The sequence below is a fragment of the Myotis nattereri genome (assembly GCF_964212035.1).
Source record: "Myotis nattereri genome assembly, chromosome: 4".
In the NCBI taxonomy this organism is placed as follows: domain Eukaryota; kingdom Metazoa; phylum Chordata; class Mammalia; order Chiroptera; family Vespertilionidae; genus Myotis; species Myotis nattereri.
Window position 1 is genome coordinate 43,700,249 of NC_138079.1, and position 17,002 is coordinate 43,717,250.

At 40.9% G+C, this 17,002-nt stretch overlaps 2 protein-coding genes across 2 annotated transcripts in view; one reads left to right on the forward strand and one right to left on the reverse strand.

Moving 5' to 3' along the window:
* Positions 1–498: 498 nt before the first annotated feature.
* On the reverse strand, positions 499–16,860 carry DHFR (dihydrofolate reductase). Its single transcript, XM_081088644.1, has 6 exons — positions 16,348–16,860; positions 15,979–16,028; positions 13,567–13,672; positions 10,709–10,835; positions 5,385–5,500; positions 499–2,015 (listed from the first exon to the last, which is right to left on the reverse strand). The coding sequence occupies exons 1-6, from the start codon at positions 16,509–16,511 to the stop codon at positions 1,937–1,939; spliced, it is 642 nt and encodes a 213-aa protein (XP_080944770.1). The 5' UTR covers positions 16,512–16,860; the 3' UTR covers positions 499–1,936.
* Positions 16,611–17,002, forward strand: part of MSH3 (mutS homolog 3) — a 127,316-nt gene continuing 126,924 nt past the window's right edge. The window contains exon 1 of the mRNA XM_081088645.1: positions 16,611–16,883. Within this exon, the coding sequence (XP_080944771.1) occupies positions 16,680–16,883 (204 nt within the window). The 5' untranslated portion in view covers positions 16,611–16,679. The remainder of the gene's footprint in view (positions 16,884–17,002) is intronic.

The window sequence follows — 17,002 nt, forward strand, 5'->3', positions numbered from 1 at the left end:
CTTGGGATCTGCTTTTGGGGGAAACCCAATCTAAGACAGTCATGTATGCATTTTCCTGTCACTGGCCTTTCAGGTTGTTTTTAGTTTTTCACTGTTACAAACAAGGCTGCAACATATTTCTACAAATCTCTTGATATATATGTAGAAGGTCTTATCTTGGTATTTATCTGTGTGTAAAATTGCTGGGTCAAAGGGTGTGTGCATCTTCATTCTTAATAAATCTCGTCAGCATTTTAAAAGGCTGAGTGTCAAGTACTGGTGAGAAGGCCACCTCTGGTGCACACAGAATGGTTCCCTTTTGAAGTTTTAATGTGCATTTCCTCAATTACTAGTGGGAATGCATGTCTGTGCATGTATTTATGACATTTGTGCTTCCTCTTCTCTGAATGGCTTGCTTCTTTTTCTTATTAATATATGAGTTCTAAAAATTCTGGATACTAATAATTTTCTGATTATGTTCCTTGCAGAGAGCTCCATTATTATTATTTTTTTAAAAATATATTTTATTGGTTTTTTTTTACAGAGAGGAAGGGAGAGGGATAGAGTTAGAAACATCGATGAGAGAAACATCGATCAGCTGCCTCCTGCACACCCCCTACTGGGGATGTGCCTGCTACCAAGGTACATGCCTTTGACTGGAATCAAAGCTGGGACCCTTGCGTCCACAGGCCGACGCTCTATCCACTGAGCCAAACCAGTCAGGCCCATTATTTTCTTGTGGTTTGTAAGTCTTATGCAGAACTGATTTCTATTCTGTGTGATCTCTTTTTTTCTCTGTGAAAGATTTTTAGGAAATTCCTTTTTACTCCTGATGTTCTGTATCCCAATTCTACTGCTGAATGTAAAGGGCTCAATTTATTACCTTAATTAATTTTTCATGAAACTAAGCACATAATAGTTCAAAAAACTGAATCATAATAGACATACCTAATGCATAAAAGTAATGCACCCAACTGCGGATACTATCTGTCAACAGTTACAGCATAATTTCAAATTTTAAAAAATGGTGCAACAAATACTCTTGGGTCCATCTCTTTGTTCAGGATTAATTTCTAGAGGTTCTGTGTCCAAACCCAGGTTATTTTGAATTTTAATTGATATCGTTAACTTTTACCCTAAAAAAATTTGAGCCAATTTATAAGGCAAAAAATGCTATTTCTTTGGATACCTAAAAATCCAAATATTAACATGAGGGATAAAACAAGTTTTAATTTTTTAATTATGTGAAATTTATTTTCTAACTTATTAATTTTGGTTTCTTTTAACTTTTAATTTTAAGCCATATGCTTGTTATTAGATTACCTTTTGTGTGTGAAGAGCAGCCTATTCTTATTCAATCATTGTAACATCCCATGGCATCTCACCCAAGATTACAAACAGAGTTTTTAAAGGTCTCAGGCCTTTTCTTTTAATCATCAAAAAAGTAGTCTCCTACCTGCTTCTTACTATCCCTATGGGATATACTGTAGTTCTCAACTTAGTGATTCTCTGAGTGAACAGAACTTTTTTCAGAAGTGTGATATGCATAGAGTAATTCTGGTCCCTGTTTTGATTGATCTACTTCTCTTTTAGTATCTAAGTTCTAATTCTTCTGTTTACAATCCATTTCTGACATTTGGACAAATTTGGCCAGCTCCTTTCTTTATAGGTAACTAATGCTACCAGGGGATTCTCCCATTGTGGTTTCTTGGCATATATGACTGTAGGCAGGTGCTAGGGACCTAATCCTCAGAATTTCTTGAGGATTCAGACAGTTACAACAACAGATGTTTCACAAATGTTGTGGTTGAGATTAAAACTAATTAATAGAAATACATTGCTTAGAAATAATTATCCACAGATCTAAGTAACAGAAATATCTTTCTCTAATGTTAAATACATAATTGTTTGGAGGGGATAGGGAACAACTTGAAATGAATCAGACAACACCTTCACATTACTCATTCTTTTCATATACTTCAAATTTGTACTTAATGCCTTTTTCCTCCTGGACATCAGAAAGAACACCTGGGTACCTGTAAAAGAAATATATATATAATTAAATAATGTATCAATTAAAACAAAATTTTAAAAGAACAGTTTATTGATTTTTGAGAGAGAGAGAGAGAGGAAGAAACATAGGTATGAGAGTGCAACATCTATTGGATGCCTCCTGCATGCCCCTACTATTTATTAAGCCCACAATCTAGGCATGTGCGCTGACGGGGAATCACACTGGTGACCTTTTTGGTGCACAGGACAATGCTCAACCAACTGAGCCACACTGGCCAGGGCAATGGTCCACTGATTTTTGATAAGGGTGTCAGAACAATTTAATGGGGGAAAGAGTAGTCTTTTCAACAAACAGTGCTAGGACAACTGGATAGCCACTTACAAAAGAATGAACTTGAACTCGTTCCTTACATTATACCAGACCACAGACTTAATGTAAGAGTTGATATAATTAATCTTAAAGCTGAAAAGTTCTTTTAAACTAAAATGCTACAAGTTTTCAAAATCAGGCAGTTTCATGCTAAAATCACTACTACATGGTAAAGCAAATGTAATCTCTTCTTTCCATCTCCACCACTGCTATCTAAGTCACTTCATCTTTCATCTGAACTACTGCAACTAACTGGTTTCCCAGCTTCACTTCCCTCTAGCCCAGGGGTCCTCAAGTACGGCCCTCGGGCCACATGCAAATACAAATATTGTTCCCGTTTTGTTTTTTTACTTCAAAATAAGATATGTGCAGTGTGCATAGGAATTTGTTCATAGTTTTTTTTAAACTATAGTCCGGCCCTTCAACGGTCTGAGGGACAGTGAACTGGCCCCTGTTTAAAAAGTTTGAGGACCCCTGCTCTAGCCCATTCTCCATAAACAGCTAGAACAACATCATTCACTTCAGAACCTCCTACCCTGCATTTGGTCTGATCCCTTTGGGTCTTCCCCTTGCTCACAATGCCCTCAGTGGCTTTCAAGGCTCAGGGAACATGCCAAGCTTGTTCCCATCATTGGGTCTCTGCACTGGCTATTTCTGGTTCCTGGAATGCTCTTTCCTGCTCTAAGCATGGCTGGCTTGTCATTTAGATCCTAGTAATAAAACTGTTGAAACTAACCTAGTTATTAATTACAGGAAAGAGCAAAGGGAAGGCCAAATATTATAGGCATGTCATTTAGGCAGCTCCACCAGGAACCTAAAGCTTTACACTCCCCAGGGAGCCACTGGTCTATTCCTTGAAAATAGCTGGGGGAAGGGACAGGACAGGGAGAATAGATGCATGCCCAATAAAGTTGGGGTGTCCTTGGGAAGGTGCCTGTCAGTCTGGCCTGGGAACAGGTCATTGGACAGAATGGGCGTGGCCACCTCAAGGGCGAGAAATTGGAGTATTTAATCCTCTAAACCAGGGGTTCTCAACCTTCATAATGCCGTGACCCTTTAATACAGTTCTTCATGTTGTGGTGACCCCCAACCATAAAATTATTTTTGTTACTACTTCATAACTATAATTTTGCTACTGTAAACAATATGTAATTATATATGTGTTTTCCAATGGTCTTAGGCGACCCCTATGAAAGGGTTGTTTGACCCCCAAAGGGGTCGCGACCCACAGGTTGAGAACCACTGCTCTAAACAAATGAGTTTGCTCTCTTGGTTTTCCTTGGCCTGTTACTCTTGGCTCCTGGCTTGCAGGGCTCTCTTGCTCCTGCTCCCTGGCATTGGCCCACATGGCTAACCCCCCACAGAAGTGGACTAATGGACTGTAACTAGCCTGATGTTGAAATGGACCCTAATGCAACATGGAACAGAAACTCTGGACACTGGTTTTGCTTCTAGCTCTATTGAAACCCCAGCTACACTTCTTCTACGACTGGAATGGGGCTTTGGAAACGCAGGGATGTAATTCCACACAAATAAAAATCATTCATCTTCCCATGTGAGTCCTGGAAAATTCTTTTCCTCGAGATATTGTAGGGGCCCCACCTGCAGCCCCCAGTGGGGAAAAGCATACCCCAATTTCCCAGATAACAGTGTAGACCAGTGGTTCTCAACCTTCTGGCCCTTTAAATACAGTTCATGTTGTGACCCAACCATAAAATTATTTTCATTGCTACTTCATAACTGTAATGTTGCTACTGTTACGAATTGTAATGTAAATATCTGATATGCAGGATGGTCTTAGGTGACCCCTGTGGAAGGGTCGTTCGACCGCCAAAGGGGTCGTGACCCACAGGTTGAGAACCGCTGGTGTAGACATCACTCTTCAGAGAGGACTTCTCAGACTACACACAGTATTTATCACATCACAGTACTTCAATTCTCCACACAGCAACTCTTGATGTTTAATCTATTACTAGTAAACTGGTGCATGAAATTCGTGCACATTGAAAGGGAATTAATTAGAGGAAATATTTTAATATTGCTATTTGCCCTTTCTCTATAATAGAAGTGTCAGAGATGAAAGAAAATTAATAAAACGTATATGAAAATCTCCCTCCTGTCAGAGTCTGGGGTGCACCATGGGACCCAGAGTCAAGACCTCATCCACCCACGTGCACCTTGAAATTGTGCGAGACACAGACCCGGCCAGCCTCACCCCCGTCAAGCTCGGCAGGGCAGGGGGGCGCAGTTTCAGGCCCCTCATCAAGTCCCGCTGGGTGGGGGGCGCAGCCTCAGGTCCCCTGGCCCTGAGGGGGCGCGGCCTCAGGTGCCCCGGTCCCGGCGTGAGGGCACAAGGGTGTGACAACCATTTGCAAATTAGCTCTTTATTATATAGGATTTGCCACTCTAACTCTCTACTACAAATATGTAATCTGGAGAATAGTGAATAGCATCTGTTTTGGAAGGCAGCTATGCTAACCACTATACCACCAACGCCCCAAGCATCTGTTTTGGTAAACACTCTTTCCCCAATGCTCAGGACAGTGTTTGATGCTGAATACAATTCCCATAGAATGGACTAAGGACTACTCTAGATTTCAGTAAAATCATTAAAACTTGAACATTCCCAAGTCTGTTAAAGCGGAATTCCAATAATTTTCTATAATATTTGCCTATAAAAACATTACTACCCCAAATTCAATCTGAGAGACATACTCTTTCCTATAATTCTTTTTTTTTTAAAAAAAATATTTTTTTTATTAATTTCAGAGAGGAAGGGAGAGGGAGAGAGAGATAGAAATATCAATGATGAGAGAGAATCATTGATTGGCTGCCTCCTGCATGCCTCACACTGGAGATCAAGCTCACAACCTGGGATGTGCCCTGACCAGGAATTGAACCGTGGCCGCCTGGCTCATAGGTAAAAGCTCAACCACTAAGCCACGCTGGCTGGGACCTTTCCTATAATGCTTAAGCTGTAAATCCAAAAGTGCTTCAGAATAATATATAACATTTTACTTACTCTGGGAGAAGTTTATATTTCTCCAAATCAATTTCTGGGAAAAATGTATCACTTTCAAATTCCTGCATGATCCTTGTCACAAAGAGTCGTTGATGGCCGGGCTTGCTCATGGCTTCCTTTGAAATAAAACAAAAGTCATCAATTTCCTTATCTGTGTCAAAAGAAACAGAACTCAAGATTTTTGTGTTTTAATTATATAGTCAAATTTGTACCAGGTATTAAAGAATGCTATTTAAATATCCCATTCTTTACTTTAGAGCCCTGCAAAGTAGTCTTATTTGTGTTGAGAATGGCACTAGTCATTATATCTAATTATAAGAGTGAGTTAAAATATATTCTGGCCTCAAGTTTGCTTATATGAACTCTTTTTTCATTTAATCATTCAGTTTTGTCTCTTTTCTTTGGTGGTTGCTTAGAAATTAAGAACCCTGAATTGTCTAGTTACTGGCTATAGAAAAAATTACATATATATCTCTACACTAATAAAAGAAAGATGCAAATTGACCGTTCCTTCACAATGCCCACCAAGAGTGAGTATGCAAATTAACCCAACAAAGATGGTGGGTTAACTTGCATATGCAGGCGCCACCCCAACCACTCTGGGCCTCTGCGCAGCATGGAAAGGCAGAAAGGTGGCTCTGGGCCAGAGAGAAGGCGGTGCTGGCATCCAGGGGAAAGAAGGCTCATTCTTGCACGAATCTTTGTGCATTGGGCCTCTAGTAAATAGATAAGATAGTACACTTTCACAAGACTTTGCCTAATAAAAACATCAAGGGCCCAGTTGGTTGGTACATTTACACAAAATTTAATAATGTTTCCATTTCCCCAGGAGATAGTTACAATGCTAGCAGGTAATTTATTCTGCCTCTTGTTGCTAATGATTGTATTTGGCCTCATATTGTTAATGACTTTTCTAACTAACGCCTATAATACTGTTGATAAAAAGTCATGAGTCCTAGCTGCAGCTCCAAGAAAGCAATTACTCTGGCTTGAAAAAGAAAAAAAAAACATCATATATAAATATAATTTTAAGGGAAGTCCTCAGGGGAAGTCCTTCTCCTTGAGTTGGACTTGCCCGCCTGGCTCCCCAATATTTCCAAATTATCTCTTGTCTCTTGTCTCCTTTCTTTCATCGGTGTGCAGCTCCTCTTCCAGACCCCAAACCCTGAACCACGCAGAACGTGGAGGGAAAACACATCAACAACATCTGGTGCCTGAACAGGTAATCTGGAAGTGAAGGTTTTGCTAGAGCGAAAAAGTGAAGTTTCACCGGCAAGGTGAGGAACAAAGAAGTTACCGTAAAGAAATATTAAGCTACAACAGGAATCCAAGAGAGAAACTAACCAAACTAATGAGGACCTTGTGCCTGGAGCTACACTATGCAGCTTCAAAAGCCACAGAGAGCAGCGACTCCAAGCAATCTACTGAAGATGAGGAGCAGGAGGAGGATGAGCCAGACAGCAAACAGCCCAGAGACCACCTGGGGCATGGTAAAGTGAAGTATGGTAATAATTATCTCAGGTAAAAACCATAGTTTCATGTTGGTCTTGGAAAGTGCATTCTCCTTTACCTGGGAAGGACAGCACAGTTGTCCCAAGGTCAGAGGGCTCCAGTTAACGTGTCCTTGTTGACTAAGTGTTTTGGAGTCCCAAAACTGTGATTTAGATAACATACCTAAGTTTGACCCAGGTCACCCAAGGGCTCTAGACCCAAAACTGTAATTTAGATAAAGTGCCTAAGTTTAACTCAAGTCACCCAAGGGTTCTAGACCCAAAACTGTAATTTAGATCACGCACCTAAGTTTAACCCAGGTTACCCAAGGATTCTAGTTAATGTGTTTACCCAAAACTGTAATTTAGATAGCATGCTGTTTCTGCTTCTGTAAACTGCTCTTTTTTGCAAATCAGGTTCCTCATTCCAAAACTTGAGACAGCCAGTTTAAAACTGAATTACCATGACCTAGAGCAAAGAATATCATTACATGGTATTTTTCTACAATGTACAACGGTATATTGTACATTTATCCCAAACAAACTTACAAACTAATTTTTTGAATGTTTGGCAGCAATTTAATAAGGATATGAAAGGATTTATTCCCTTCCACTGTGTGGAGGGCCCCCTGGGAAGGCACTTGAGCATTCTGTATTGACCTCTCTTGACCTATTTGTCAAGAAGGTCCCTCTTCTCACAATTCAATTGCCCACAGCTGTTGCCCGAGTTCTCTGTTCTTGCTGAGGTCATGGTGGCTGGTGCCATGGATCTGTCTCTCGCCCAATGGCGTGAGCTGGGCCCTCTCTGTAGAAGAAACCTGGGTTCCCCATGATCAATGCTGGGGCCCCGCCAGCAGGCGAGGGGATCCAAAGGCAGTTGCTGGGCATGGAGGCCACAGGGGCATAGGCTACCAAGGAGACAGAACTGAACCTCACATCACCCTGCTTGGCCCCGGAGGATGGCTGGTTAGTCAAAGATGGGTAAGATTCCTCAGGGAGGAACGACCTAAGACAAGCACAGTCACAGAGGGGCCTCAAGGGAGAACTTGGGGGTCAACAGAGGTGGGGCACAGAGCCTCACCCCCCCCCAATTATGCAGGGGCTTGAACACTCGCCCCTTCTGAGGGATGTCTCCTGCCTCCATGGCTGCTTATCGCTTCCCATGCCCAGCCCAGATCTGGACCCAGATAACAGAAAGAGACTTGGTCCAGCTCAGATTGGGACTCAGATAAGAAACTTGGCTAACAGAAGCTACCCTATATCTAAATCCAGCCTAACAGGAATGCTCAGGGACTTCTCAAGGATGAAAAATAATCCTTTCCATTAATATTTACAGTGTAAACTAAGATTGATGTTAGAGTATTAAATTTGACAGTAAAATAGTAGTCAAGTTTTCAGATGAATTAAAATTGGCTCAAGAATTTAAAGTTATCTAGACTGCATTATAAATTTTCCAAAAATCCTCTTAATTAAATAAAAAAAGGGGGGATAGTGGAAAAATACCATGTAAAGAAAAATATCCTGTAACTAAATTAAATTTAGATAAAATTTTTCATTTATAATGCTAACAGTGAGACACCCAGGAAAACACACATAGTGTCAGGGAAAGCCAGGGGAAGATCATTTTAAAGAAAAGACCCCAAGTAAGGTTTTCTTTATTAACCTTTGGTCGGGTCGAGAATACGTTTGTATATTTTCAGAAGAACAGCTCCCAGACCATGTGTATTCCTGCAACAACAGATCCCAACTGACCAGATTGCTCCAGCCACAAAGACAGGAGAGACAGTTCAGAGATGGAGATGGTAAAGACGCCTTGCCATGCTAGCAGTCAGCAGCTGTGCGTCACTGCAGGTTGCCCAGGACCAAACCAGAAAGGGTCGGACCTGCATTGCCACCATTTATCCACCATCCAGAACTAGCATATCATTGCTGGCATGTACATATGAACTGTCGGACATTGAAACTTGGACTCAGAACTGTTGGACATTGGAATTGGGACTTATAAACATTTTCTGTTCTTATATGTTTATTTCTGGTCTACAGATACAAGATTTTTTAAGGAAAAAAGAAGGGGGAGATGTCAGAGACCACCTATTGTCTTCACTAGCAGAGAAGCGTAGAGACCCCAAAAGCTGGTGACCTTTGAAGCCCTAGCAAAGGTCGGAGCTGTGCACCACCCAGCTAATCTAGATAATGGTAGCTGAAGCATCCTCCCCACCTTTACTCATGTAAATCCTTATTGATAAGATAGTCTGTGTGTCACTGGAACCTCCCTGCCTAAGGCCTATGCCATAGCAATAAAAGCTTGGCGAGGCCTGAAAAAAAAAAAAAAATAATTTTAAGTGTTTGTTATATTTAAAATTCCAAATAAGGGCACAGAACAAATTTTACTTTACTACAGCTTAGAGTATTATATCATTTATTCTCTTGACCCAAACAAGTAGATATTCTACCAATTCTTGCTGTACCAAAATTTAGGAAAATTGAGCCGAACTAACCACTGCAGCTTTTGAAAGTTTGTATCAAAGTTTATGATGTTTGGCAAACCTTTTCTGTAAAGGGTCAGATAGTAAATATTTTAGGCTTTGTGGGCCATGTGGTTTCTCTTACGTTTAGGCAAATGCAGCCTCAGACAATACTAAAACCAATGGCTGTGGCTGTGTTCCACTGAAACTTTATTTATAAACACAGGCTAACTGACCCACTTTGGCCAATAAGAAGAGAAGCCTAAATGTTCTACAAGCTAGTGTGATGTGAGGTAGGTGGATAATGCAGAATTATAACCTGGAGGTTCTACTTCCTTATTATTTACTACACATAGATATATCAAATTATATAAATGAATTTAATTTTAAGTATTTATATTGTTTAAAAGGTTGTAGAAAAGGAACCTAAGAAACAGTTTTTGTAATTCCATCTAAGATCCTGGTATATGTCTTCTTTCTCAAATAATTTCAGTGCGCATATTACCACAAGCCCCCAAAGGGTAGGAGCTGATTTTTTTCCTTCCCATAAATATTAATCTTTCTTGAGTGTTTTATTTTTATTTATTTTTCAAAAATATATTTTATTTTATTTTATTTTATTTTATTTTTTTTTACAGAGAGGAAGGGAGAGGGATAGAGAGTTAGAAACATCAATGAGAGAGAAACATCAATCAGTTGCCTCCTGCAAACCCCCAACTGGGGATGTGCCCGCAACCAAGGTACATGCCCTTGACAGGAATCGAACCTGGGACCCTTCAATCCACAGGCCAACGCTCTATCCATTGAGCCAAACCGGTTAGGGCATTGAGTATTTTAAAAGCGTAGAAAAATTCCTTTTACTTTCCTCAAAATTTTTGAAAGCTGTAAGTCATTTGCTGTTAAGAAGAATGAATATTTTCCCTTATTTACCTATGACATAAAATAATGCTTTTTGTATACCCTCACATTATATGAAAATTTTTGAGGCAAAGTTTTCTGCTTTTAACAAATTCATATACTGGTCAGGGTACATCAACTGAGAGGCCCATCGCTTTCTCAGTAAGAGAAATTAATCCTCGAAGAAACAGGGCTAACTCAGTGTATCAGTGCACATCCAGGGAATAGAAAACAGTGCAGTCCAGTATGATTCTAAGGGAAGAATTTAGAATGTTTTTTAAATTGGAAACATTAACTATGTTGAATTGGAGATAAACTGGCAAAGACTTAAAAACTTACTTTTATTGACAATGTGTCTAACTTACAGCAGGGAAATGTGCTTCTTTGCTTAAGACTTAAAAAGTACATATGGCAGGGAAGCTGAAAGAAAGTAGAGTGGGAAAATTCTTTGTTTATAGATAACTTTACTTACCTTATAAACGGAACTGCCTCCTACTATCCAAACCATATCCACTTTATCTCTTAATTCTGGTTCCTCAATAAGTTTTAAGGCATCATCCAGACTTTTGGCAAGAAAATGAGCTCCTTTTGGAGGTTCCCTGAGGTTAAGAGAAAGAATTACATATAATTTCTACAAAAGCCATTCATACTAGTTAAATAATCTGTATGGGAAACAATAATTATAAAACTAAAATTGTTATATAAATAGGAATCCTCTCAACAATAAACAGTTAACAGCAGTATGGCCTATGACCAATAATTTAACCCACATTTGTGTATGTATAGTCCACAGTGAATCAAAAGAAAATACTTCCGATATCTTGAGATATTTATGGTGGAAAAAAATCAGAACAGTAGTTGTCTATGGAGGGATGGCTGGTCCCGCCCCCTGGTCAAACTCCAGGTCAAGGGGACAATTTGCATATTAGCCTTTTATTATATAGGACAATAAATATTCCATTGTATGGATATAGCATATTTTATTTATCTTTGATGAACATTTGGGATGCTTCCAATTTTTAGATGTTATGAATGATGCTGCTGTGAACATTTGTGTACAAGTTTTTGTGTGGTCATATATTTTCATTTCTCCTGGGTATATACCAGGAGTAGAATTGCTGTGTCATATAACTCTATGTTTAACCCTTTGAAAAAGTGCCATTTTGTTTTCCAAATGTGGCTGTATAGCATTCTTTTTAAAGCCACAACTTGATAGTATAGAAAGCCATGAAAAAGCATTTTTCCCCTAAGACGTATTACGTAAATAGCTACTCAAAATAACTAGTATGGGCAGCATATTTTGGAATTATCTTGAGGATTCAGTTTCTTCTCACATGGTGAAGAGGCTGGTGGTGAAAGATTGTCTCTGAAAATTTGCAGGAGCAATAGTGATTTTCATGTGCAAAGCCTTCCCCTTTTATTCAGGACCCAGTAGTACCTGGTACACAGTAGGTGTTTAGGATATGTGTGGAACTGACCAGAAATTGACCAGGGAAGCAGAAGGCAGGATTAAAAATAAACTCTAAATTTTTTCCCTAATTGATATCCCTAGTTCCTTTGTATGCTTGACAATGACGACTTTACATTTTCTGCCTATAAATAAAAAGTGAAATACACCAACAAATATTTTATATAAATATATATTTAACAACCAGACCCAATTACACATAGCACAGAGGGGTCATAAAGAAATTAGACTTATCGTTTGAGGAGATTTGCTGTCTCAAATGAACATCTCTCCCACTGAGATTTGTTTGTTTTACCTCAAGCTAGCCATAAATAAACTTTAGTATTCAAGAATATGTTATTAACAAGTTCCTGGAAATGGCAATACAGTCTGTAAACTTGGATTATACCAAGTAGAGGGTAATCAGAATATCTTAGCAACCAGGAGAAAGAGAACAGTATGAAAATTGAGGAAAATGGCAAGATGCATCTTACCAACAATAGACAAACATGTAAATTGACCGTACCCTCACTACACTAACCATCCAATCATAAGAGTATGCAAATTAACACAACAAAGATGGTGGTTAATTTGCATACATAGGTGCGAAGTGGCGGAGCGAAGGCCTGGGTCCCACGTGCTGGAGGAAAATCAGTGCTGGCAGCCAGGGGAAGGGAAAGCCTATTGCATGAATCTCTTCGTGCAACCGGCCTCTACTATCAATATATTCCCCATCACCCAAAGACAAGCAATGCAAATATTCTCGTATACCTTCTCCCAGGTTTTTACCTATGCTATTTTAGGAGGGATCTGTGAGAAAATCTATAGAAGCCTGAACCCGCTTAGCCTATGTTGGTGTCAAGTTTTTTCCTTCCTATGGCTTGATGGTCTTTGATGTGTTCACTTGGCTAGGCTATAGTCCTGTTCTAATCTAGGTGTTGCTGTGAAGGTGTTTTAGAAATGTGACTCAAGTTGAGAATGGATGGCTTTAATCTGGGTGGGATTCAATCAGGTGAAAAGCCCTAAAAACAGAGCTGAGGCTTCTCTGCAGAAATTTCACCTGCAGACATCTGCTTCAGCCCTTGAAGAGTGCTAGCCTCCCCTTCCTGATGGCCTGCCCTACAAATTTTGGACTTGCCCAGCCAGCCCCCACATCTGTAATCCAATTCACTGTAAGTTATTGTTATGATCACATTAGTAGTTCAAGAAACAACAAGTACCATGCCAATCCCAAACTTTTCCTTAAGGTCTAATTCAGGCCAATCACTCCCCCAAACAAACAGACCCCCGAGGTTCAGAGAATTATTTTCGTGGGTTAGGACCAATGTAAACAACAACAAAAATATAGAAATCAGGATATATCACAAGTGGGATAAATGACATGGAAGCTACGGTGAAGGCAAAAGCACTGGAGTTGATTTCATAGGTTGTTTTAATGCTATTGAACCTCCTCCCCTGCTCCTGTTCATTTCCAGGCAACAGGAACTAACTCTATTAGCCTTGAGGGCAGAAAAATTCATAGCAGAGGACAATTGGCTGTACAAAAAATATTTATTTTGATTCTTTGTGCAACTGAAAAGATTTATTAATTTACATTATATAACTGATATTTGATCCTTCTGAATTGAATGAGTAATGGTTCAAGAAAACCTGCAATTCTGTTATCATAGTGAGATTTAATGCAACTTTTTAAGGTGATGAAATCACCCACTTAGGCAGCAGAATAAGTTGTAACTGCTTATTCATTTTCTGTAATCACCTATGTTGTATTAAGCAGCTTCATCAATAGCTACATTCATAGTATTTTATTTTGTCATATACTGACCTCAGCATAAGAAATGGGACATGGTTTTCTTGTGCTGAATTTAGGTGGTAGTACTTACTTGAGTTCTCTACTGAGAACTAAATTAATCCTGTCCTTTAAAGGCCGATTCTTCTTGGGAATGGAGAACCAGGTCTTCCTACCCATAATCACCAAATTCTGTTTACCTATAAAATCACAGAGAGAAGAGATATATTTTGGGAGTATATATGTATATATATATTCATATATTTGTATGTATGTATTTATATAATTATCATATTGACATCTAGTGGAACTGCTTTAAAAAAATTAAAAATTTTAACAGCCTTACCAAAATTTATCATTTATCGCCCATTATCTAAATATAGTAGTTATTTTCCCCTTTGGCTTTATCCAATTTATATGCAATATAGTTTTAATCAATTGCAGTCATGTATAATATAGTAGTGAAAAGCAAAGATTCTGTTATCTACTAAGCAAGTCTTGTTAATCTTCTGTGCCTTACTGTCCTTATCTACAAAATGAAGATAACATACTAGTTCATACTTCTAGGACTGTGGGGATTGAAGACTTTGAACAATGTTTGACATCTAAAAAGTATTGTTCAACTGTACTTTTAATACAATAGTACTCATGTTTGTGTACTTTGTAGATTTACAATAATAGTCATACTTTTAAATATAACTGCTTAATATCCCATTCAATTAGCTAAAATACTTTCAATTTGGAAGACCTGGGGGTGGGTGGGTAGGGGTTGGGTGGAGAGAGGTAAAGGGGGAGGAAATGGGAAATATCTGAAATACTGTCAACAATAAAAAATACATATAAAAAACAAAATAAAATGCAGACATATTTTGCAAGAATAAAATAAAATACTTCCAATTTGTGCCTCTTTCCTTAAAAAAAATTTATATACAGAGCTTCCATTTCTGGTAGAATTTAGGAGAAAAAGCCTTGTGAGTCAGATCTCAAAGGAATACACACATTTATGATTCCTGAATTAGCTTGATTTTTTTAAAAAAACCACTAATATTTACAAACGACAAGTAGTAAGACTAGGCATTTTTCCATATTTTGTTTCCTATTTCCAGACTACTTAGGATTTTTTTTTTAATCTAAAGATTTTAAAAATATATTTTACTGATTTTTTTACAGAGAGGAAGAGAGAGAGAGAGTTTAGAAACATCGATGAGAGAGAAACGTCAATCAGCTGCCTCCTGCATACCCCTTACTGGGGATGTGCCTGCAACCAAGGTACATGCTCTTGACCAGAATCGAACCTGGGACCCTTCAGTCCGCAGGCTGACGCTCTATCCACCGAGCCAAACCGGCTAGGGCATAATTTAAAGATTTTTAATTGATTTTTAGAGAGAGGAAGGGAGCGGGAAAGAGAGAAACATCGACTGGCTGCCTGCTGCACCTCCCCCCCCTCACCAGAGTTCAAGCCCACAACTGGGGCATGTGCCCAGATCTGCGTCTAACCAGCAACCTTCAGGTGCATGGGACAAGCCCAACCACCTGAGCCACACCATCAAGGGTCAGACTACTTAGGATTCTAGAGGGTGGCTCATTTCAATTTTTTGGCTTCAAGCTCTTGCCATTTTTGTCTCCGTCAGTGACCTAAGTGCAAAGTCCAAGAACTTGTATCTGCTCTGCTCAAGTTATGCTGCACCTGCTCCTTTCCATTTCCCTGTTTACTCTGCTATTCCTCCTCCTATGACCAAATATTCACCTTAGGTTTTAAATGGGTATCCCCTAATCCAGCCGTGGGCAAACTATGGCCCAATCCGGCCGTTTGAAATGAATAAAACTAAAAAAAAAAAAAAGACCGTACCCTTTTATGTAATGATGTTTACTTTGAATTTATATTAGTTCACACAAACACTCCATCCATGCTTTTGTTCCGGCCCTCCGGTCCAGTTTAAGAACCCACTGTGGCCCTCGAGTCAAAAAGTTTGCCTAATCCCATAGTCTTTTCTTTCTTTATCCTCTTCTCTTGAATGTCTCAATATACCTAGTACCCTGCTCCTGAATATCCTACAAGCACCTCAATATAGTTACAATTGCACCCTATTCTCCCTATCACCCAGACTCAAACTGAAAACTACAGAGTTCATCCTTGATGCCTTCCTGGCATCACCTTTAACTTCTTCATCTCCAAATCGAATATCATGTAATCGTTCTTTGGACTTTTACCCTCGCCACCGCCTTAGTCCAGGCCTTACCGCGCCCGGCGGCTATTTCAAAGGCCCCCTCTGGTCTCCAGAGCCAACCTCTATCTAGCTGCCAATACGTCAATTGTACGCAATCCATATAAAATGTCAAAGAACGTTTATTTTTTAAAAAGTTTAATAAACATTGGGAATTGCATACAGATCAACGGTAAGACAGAAAGAAGGTCCTGCTTAACATGGAAAACGACTTTTAAGTAAAATTTGCACAGGTAAAAAAAGGCCCTTGGGGAATCTCGATCACTTAAAAATCCCGTTACCTTTTGCTGAAGAGGTTGTGGTCATTCTTTGGAAATACTTGAATTCATTCCTACAAGTTAAAGAAACACAGCGTGACTCAGAACGTTTTTCCGTGGGCTCCAGCTCTACCACCCCGACAAAAAGTGCGAGGAACGGGGGGTCTCCAGGACTGGGCTTTGTTCCGGGCAGGGCGCCGCGGGGAAAACGCCTCGCGGGGCGGCAGGAGCGGGACGGAAACCAGTAACTTGGCTTCCCGGCTCCTGGCGCGGAAGGAAGGCCTGGCCCAGCCCCTGGCAGTTTGAGTAGCAAGTCTAACCCCAGCGCCAACCCGTCCAAGTGCCTCGATCTAGGGCAGCTTGCACACCAACCACCCCCGGCCCGGCAGGTACCTGAGCGGGGGCCAAGGCAGGTCTCCGTTCTTGCCGATGCCCAAGTTCTGGGACACAGCGGCGATGCAGTTGAGAGTACGAACCATGACGGCGGCACCAAAAGCCTGGGAGCTTGCTAGCCACACAGGGACTTTGAACTGAGCTTGGCGCCAAATTGTGGCCATCCCGCCCCCTCGGTCCCATTGGCGCACGCGAGGCCACGCCCCCGCCCCGTCCCCGCCCCGGCGCAAGGCGGGGGCGCGACGTGCTCGGTCCCGCAGACGCCCGGGAACTGGGCCGCGGGGTCGCGCGCCGAATCGGCCGTGCCCCTGGCTGTCCGTCTCTGCGCCGCGATGTCGCGCCGAAAGCCACCTGGGGGCGGCGCGGCTGCCGCTGGCCCAGCCCCTGCAAGGCAAGCGGTTTTGAGCAGATTCTTCCAGTCCAGGGGGAGCCTGAAATCCACCTCCTCGCCCACCGGTGCGGTGGAGGGCGAACCTGACGCTGACTCCGCAGCGCCTCCAGCGTCCTCTTTCCAGCCTCGGTCGCGACCACACGTGGTGGGTGTGGCCCAGGATTGGGCGGGCTCACCGGGGAGGGGGCGGGGCTAGGGGGCGGGGCGGGGCTTGTGGGTGGAGCGGGAGGAGGCGGGGCCCGTGCGCGAGAATTAGAGAGTTGA

What these genes read in the sequence shown, in the direction of transcription:
- DHFR (XM_081088644.1), bottom strand. Translation starts at nt 16,511, where the DNA reads ATGGCCACAATTTGGCGCCAAGCTCAGTTCAAAGTCCCTGTGTGGCTA. An exon ending in GAGGCAGTTCCGTTTATAAG is followed by an intron (nt 5,501 to 10,708) that starts GTAAGTAAAGTT and finishes TTTATTTCAAAG; the next exon opens with GAAGCCATGAGCAAGCCCGG. An exon ending in AAATATAAACTTCTCCCAGA is followed by an intron (nt 2,016 to 5,384) that starts GTAAGTAAAATG and finishes TTTCTTTTACAG; the next exon opens with GTACCCAGGTGTTCTTTCTG.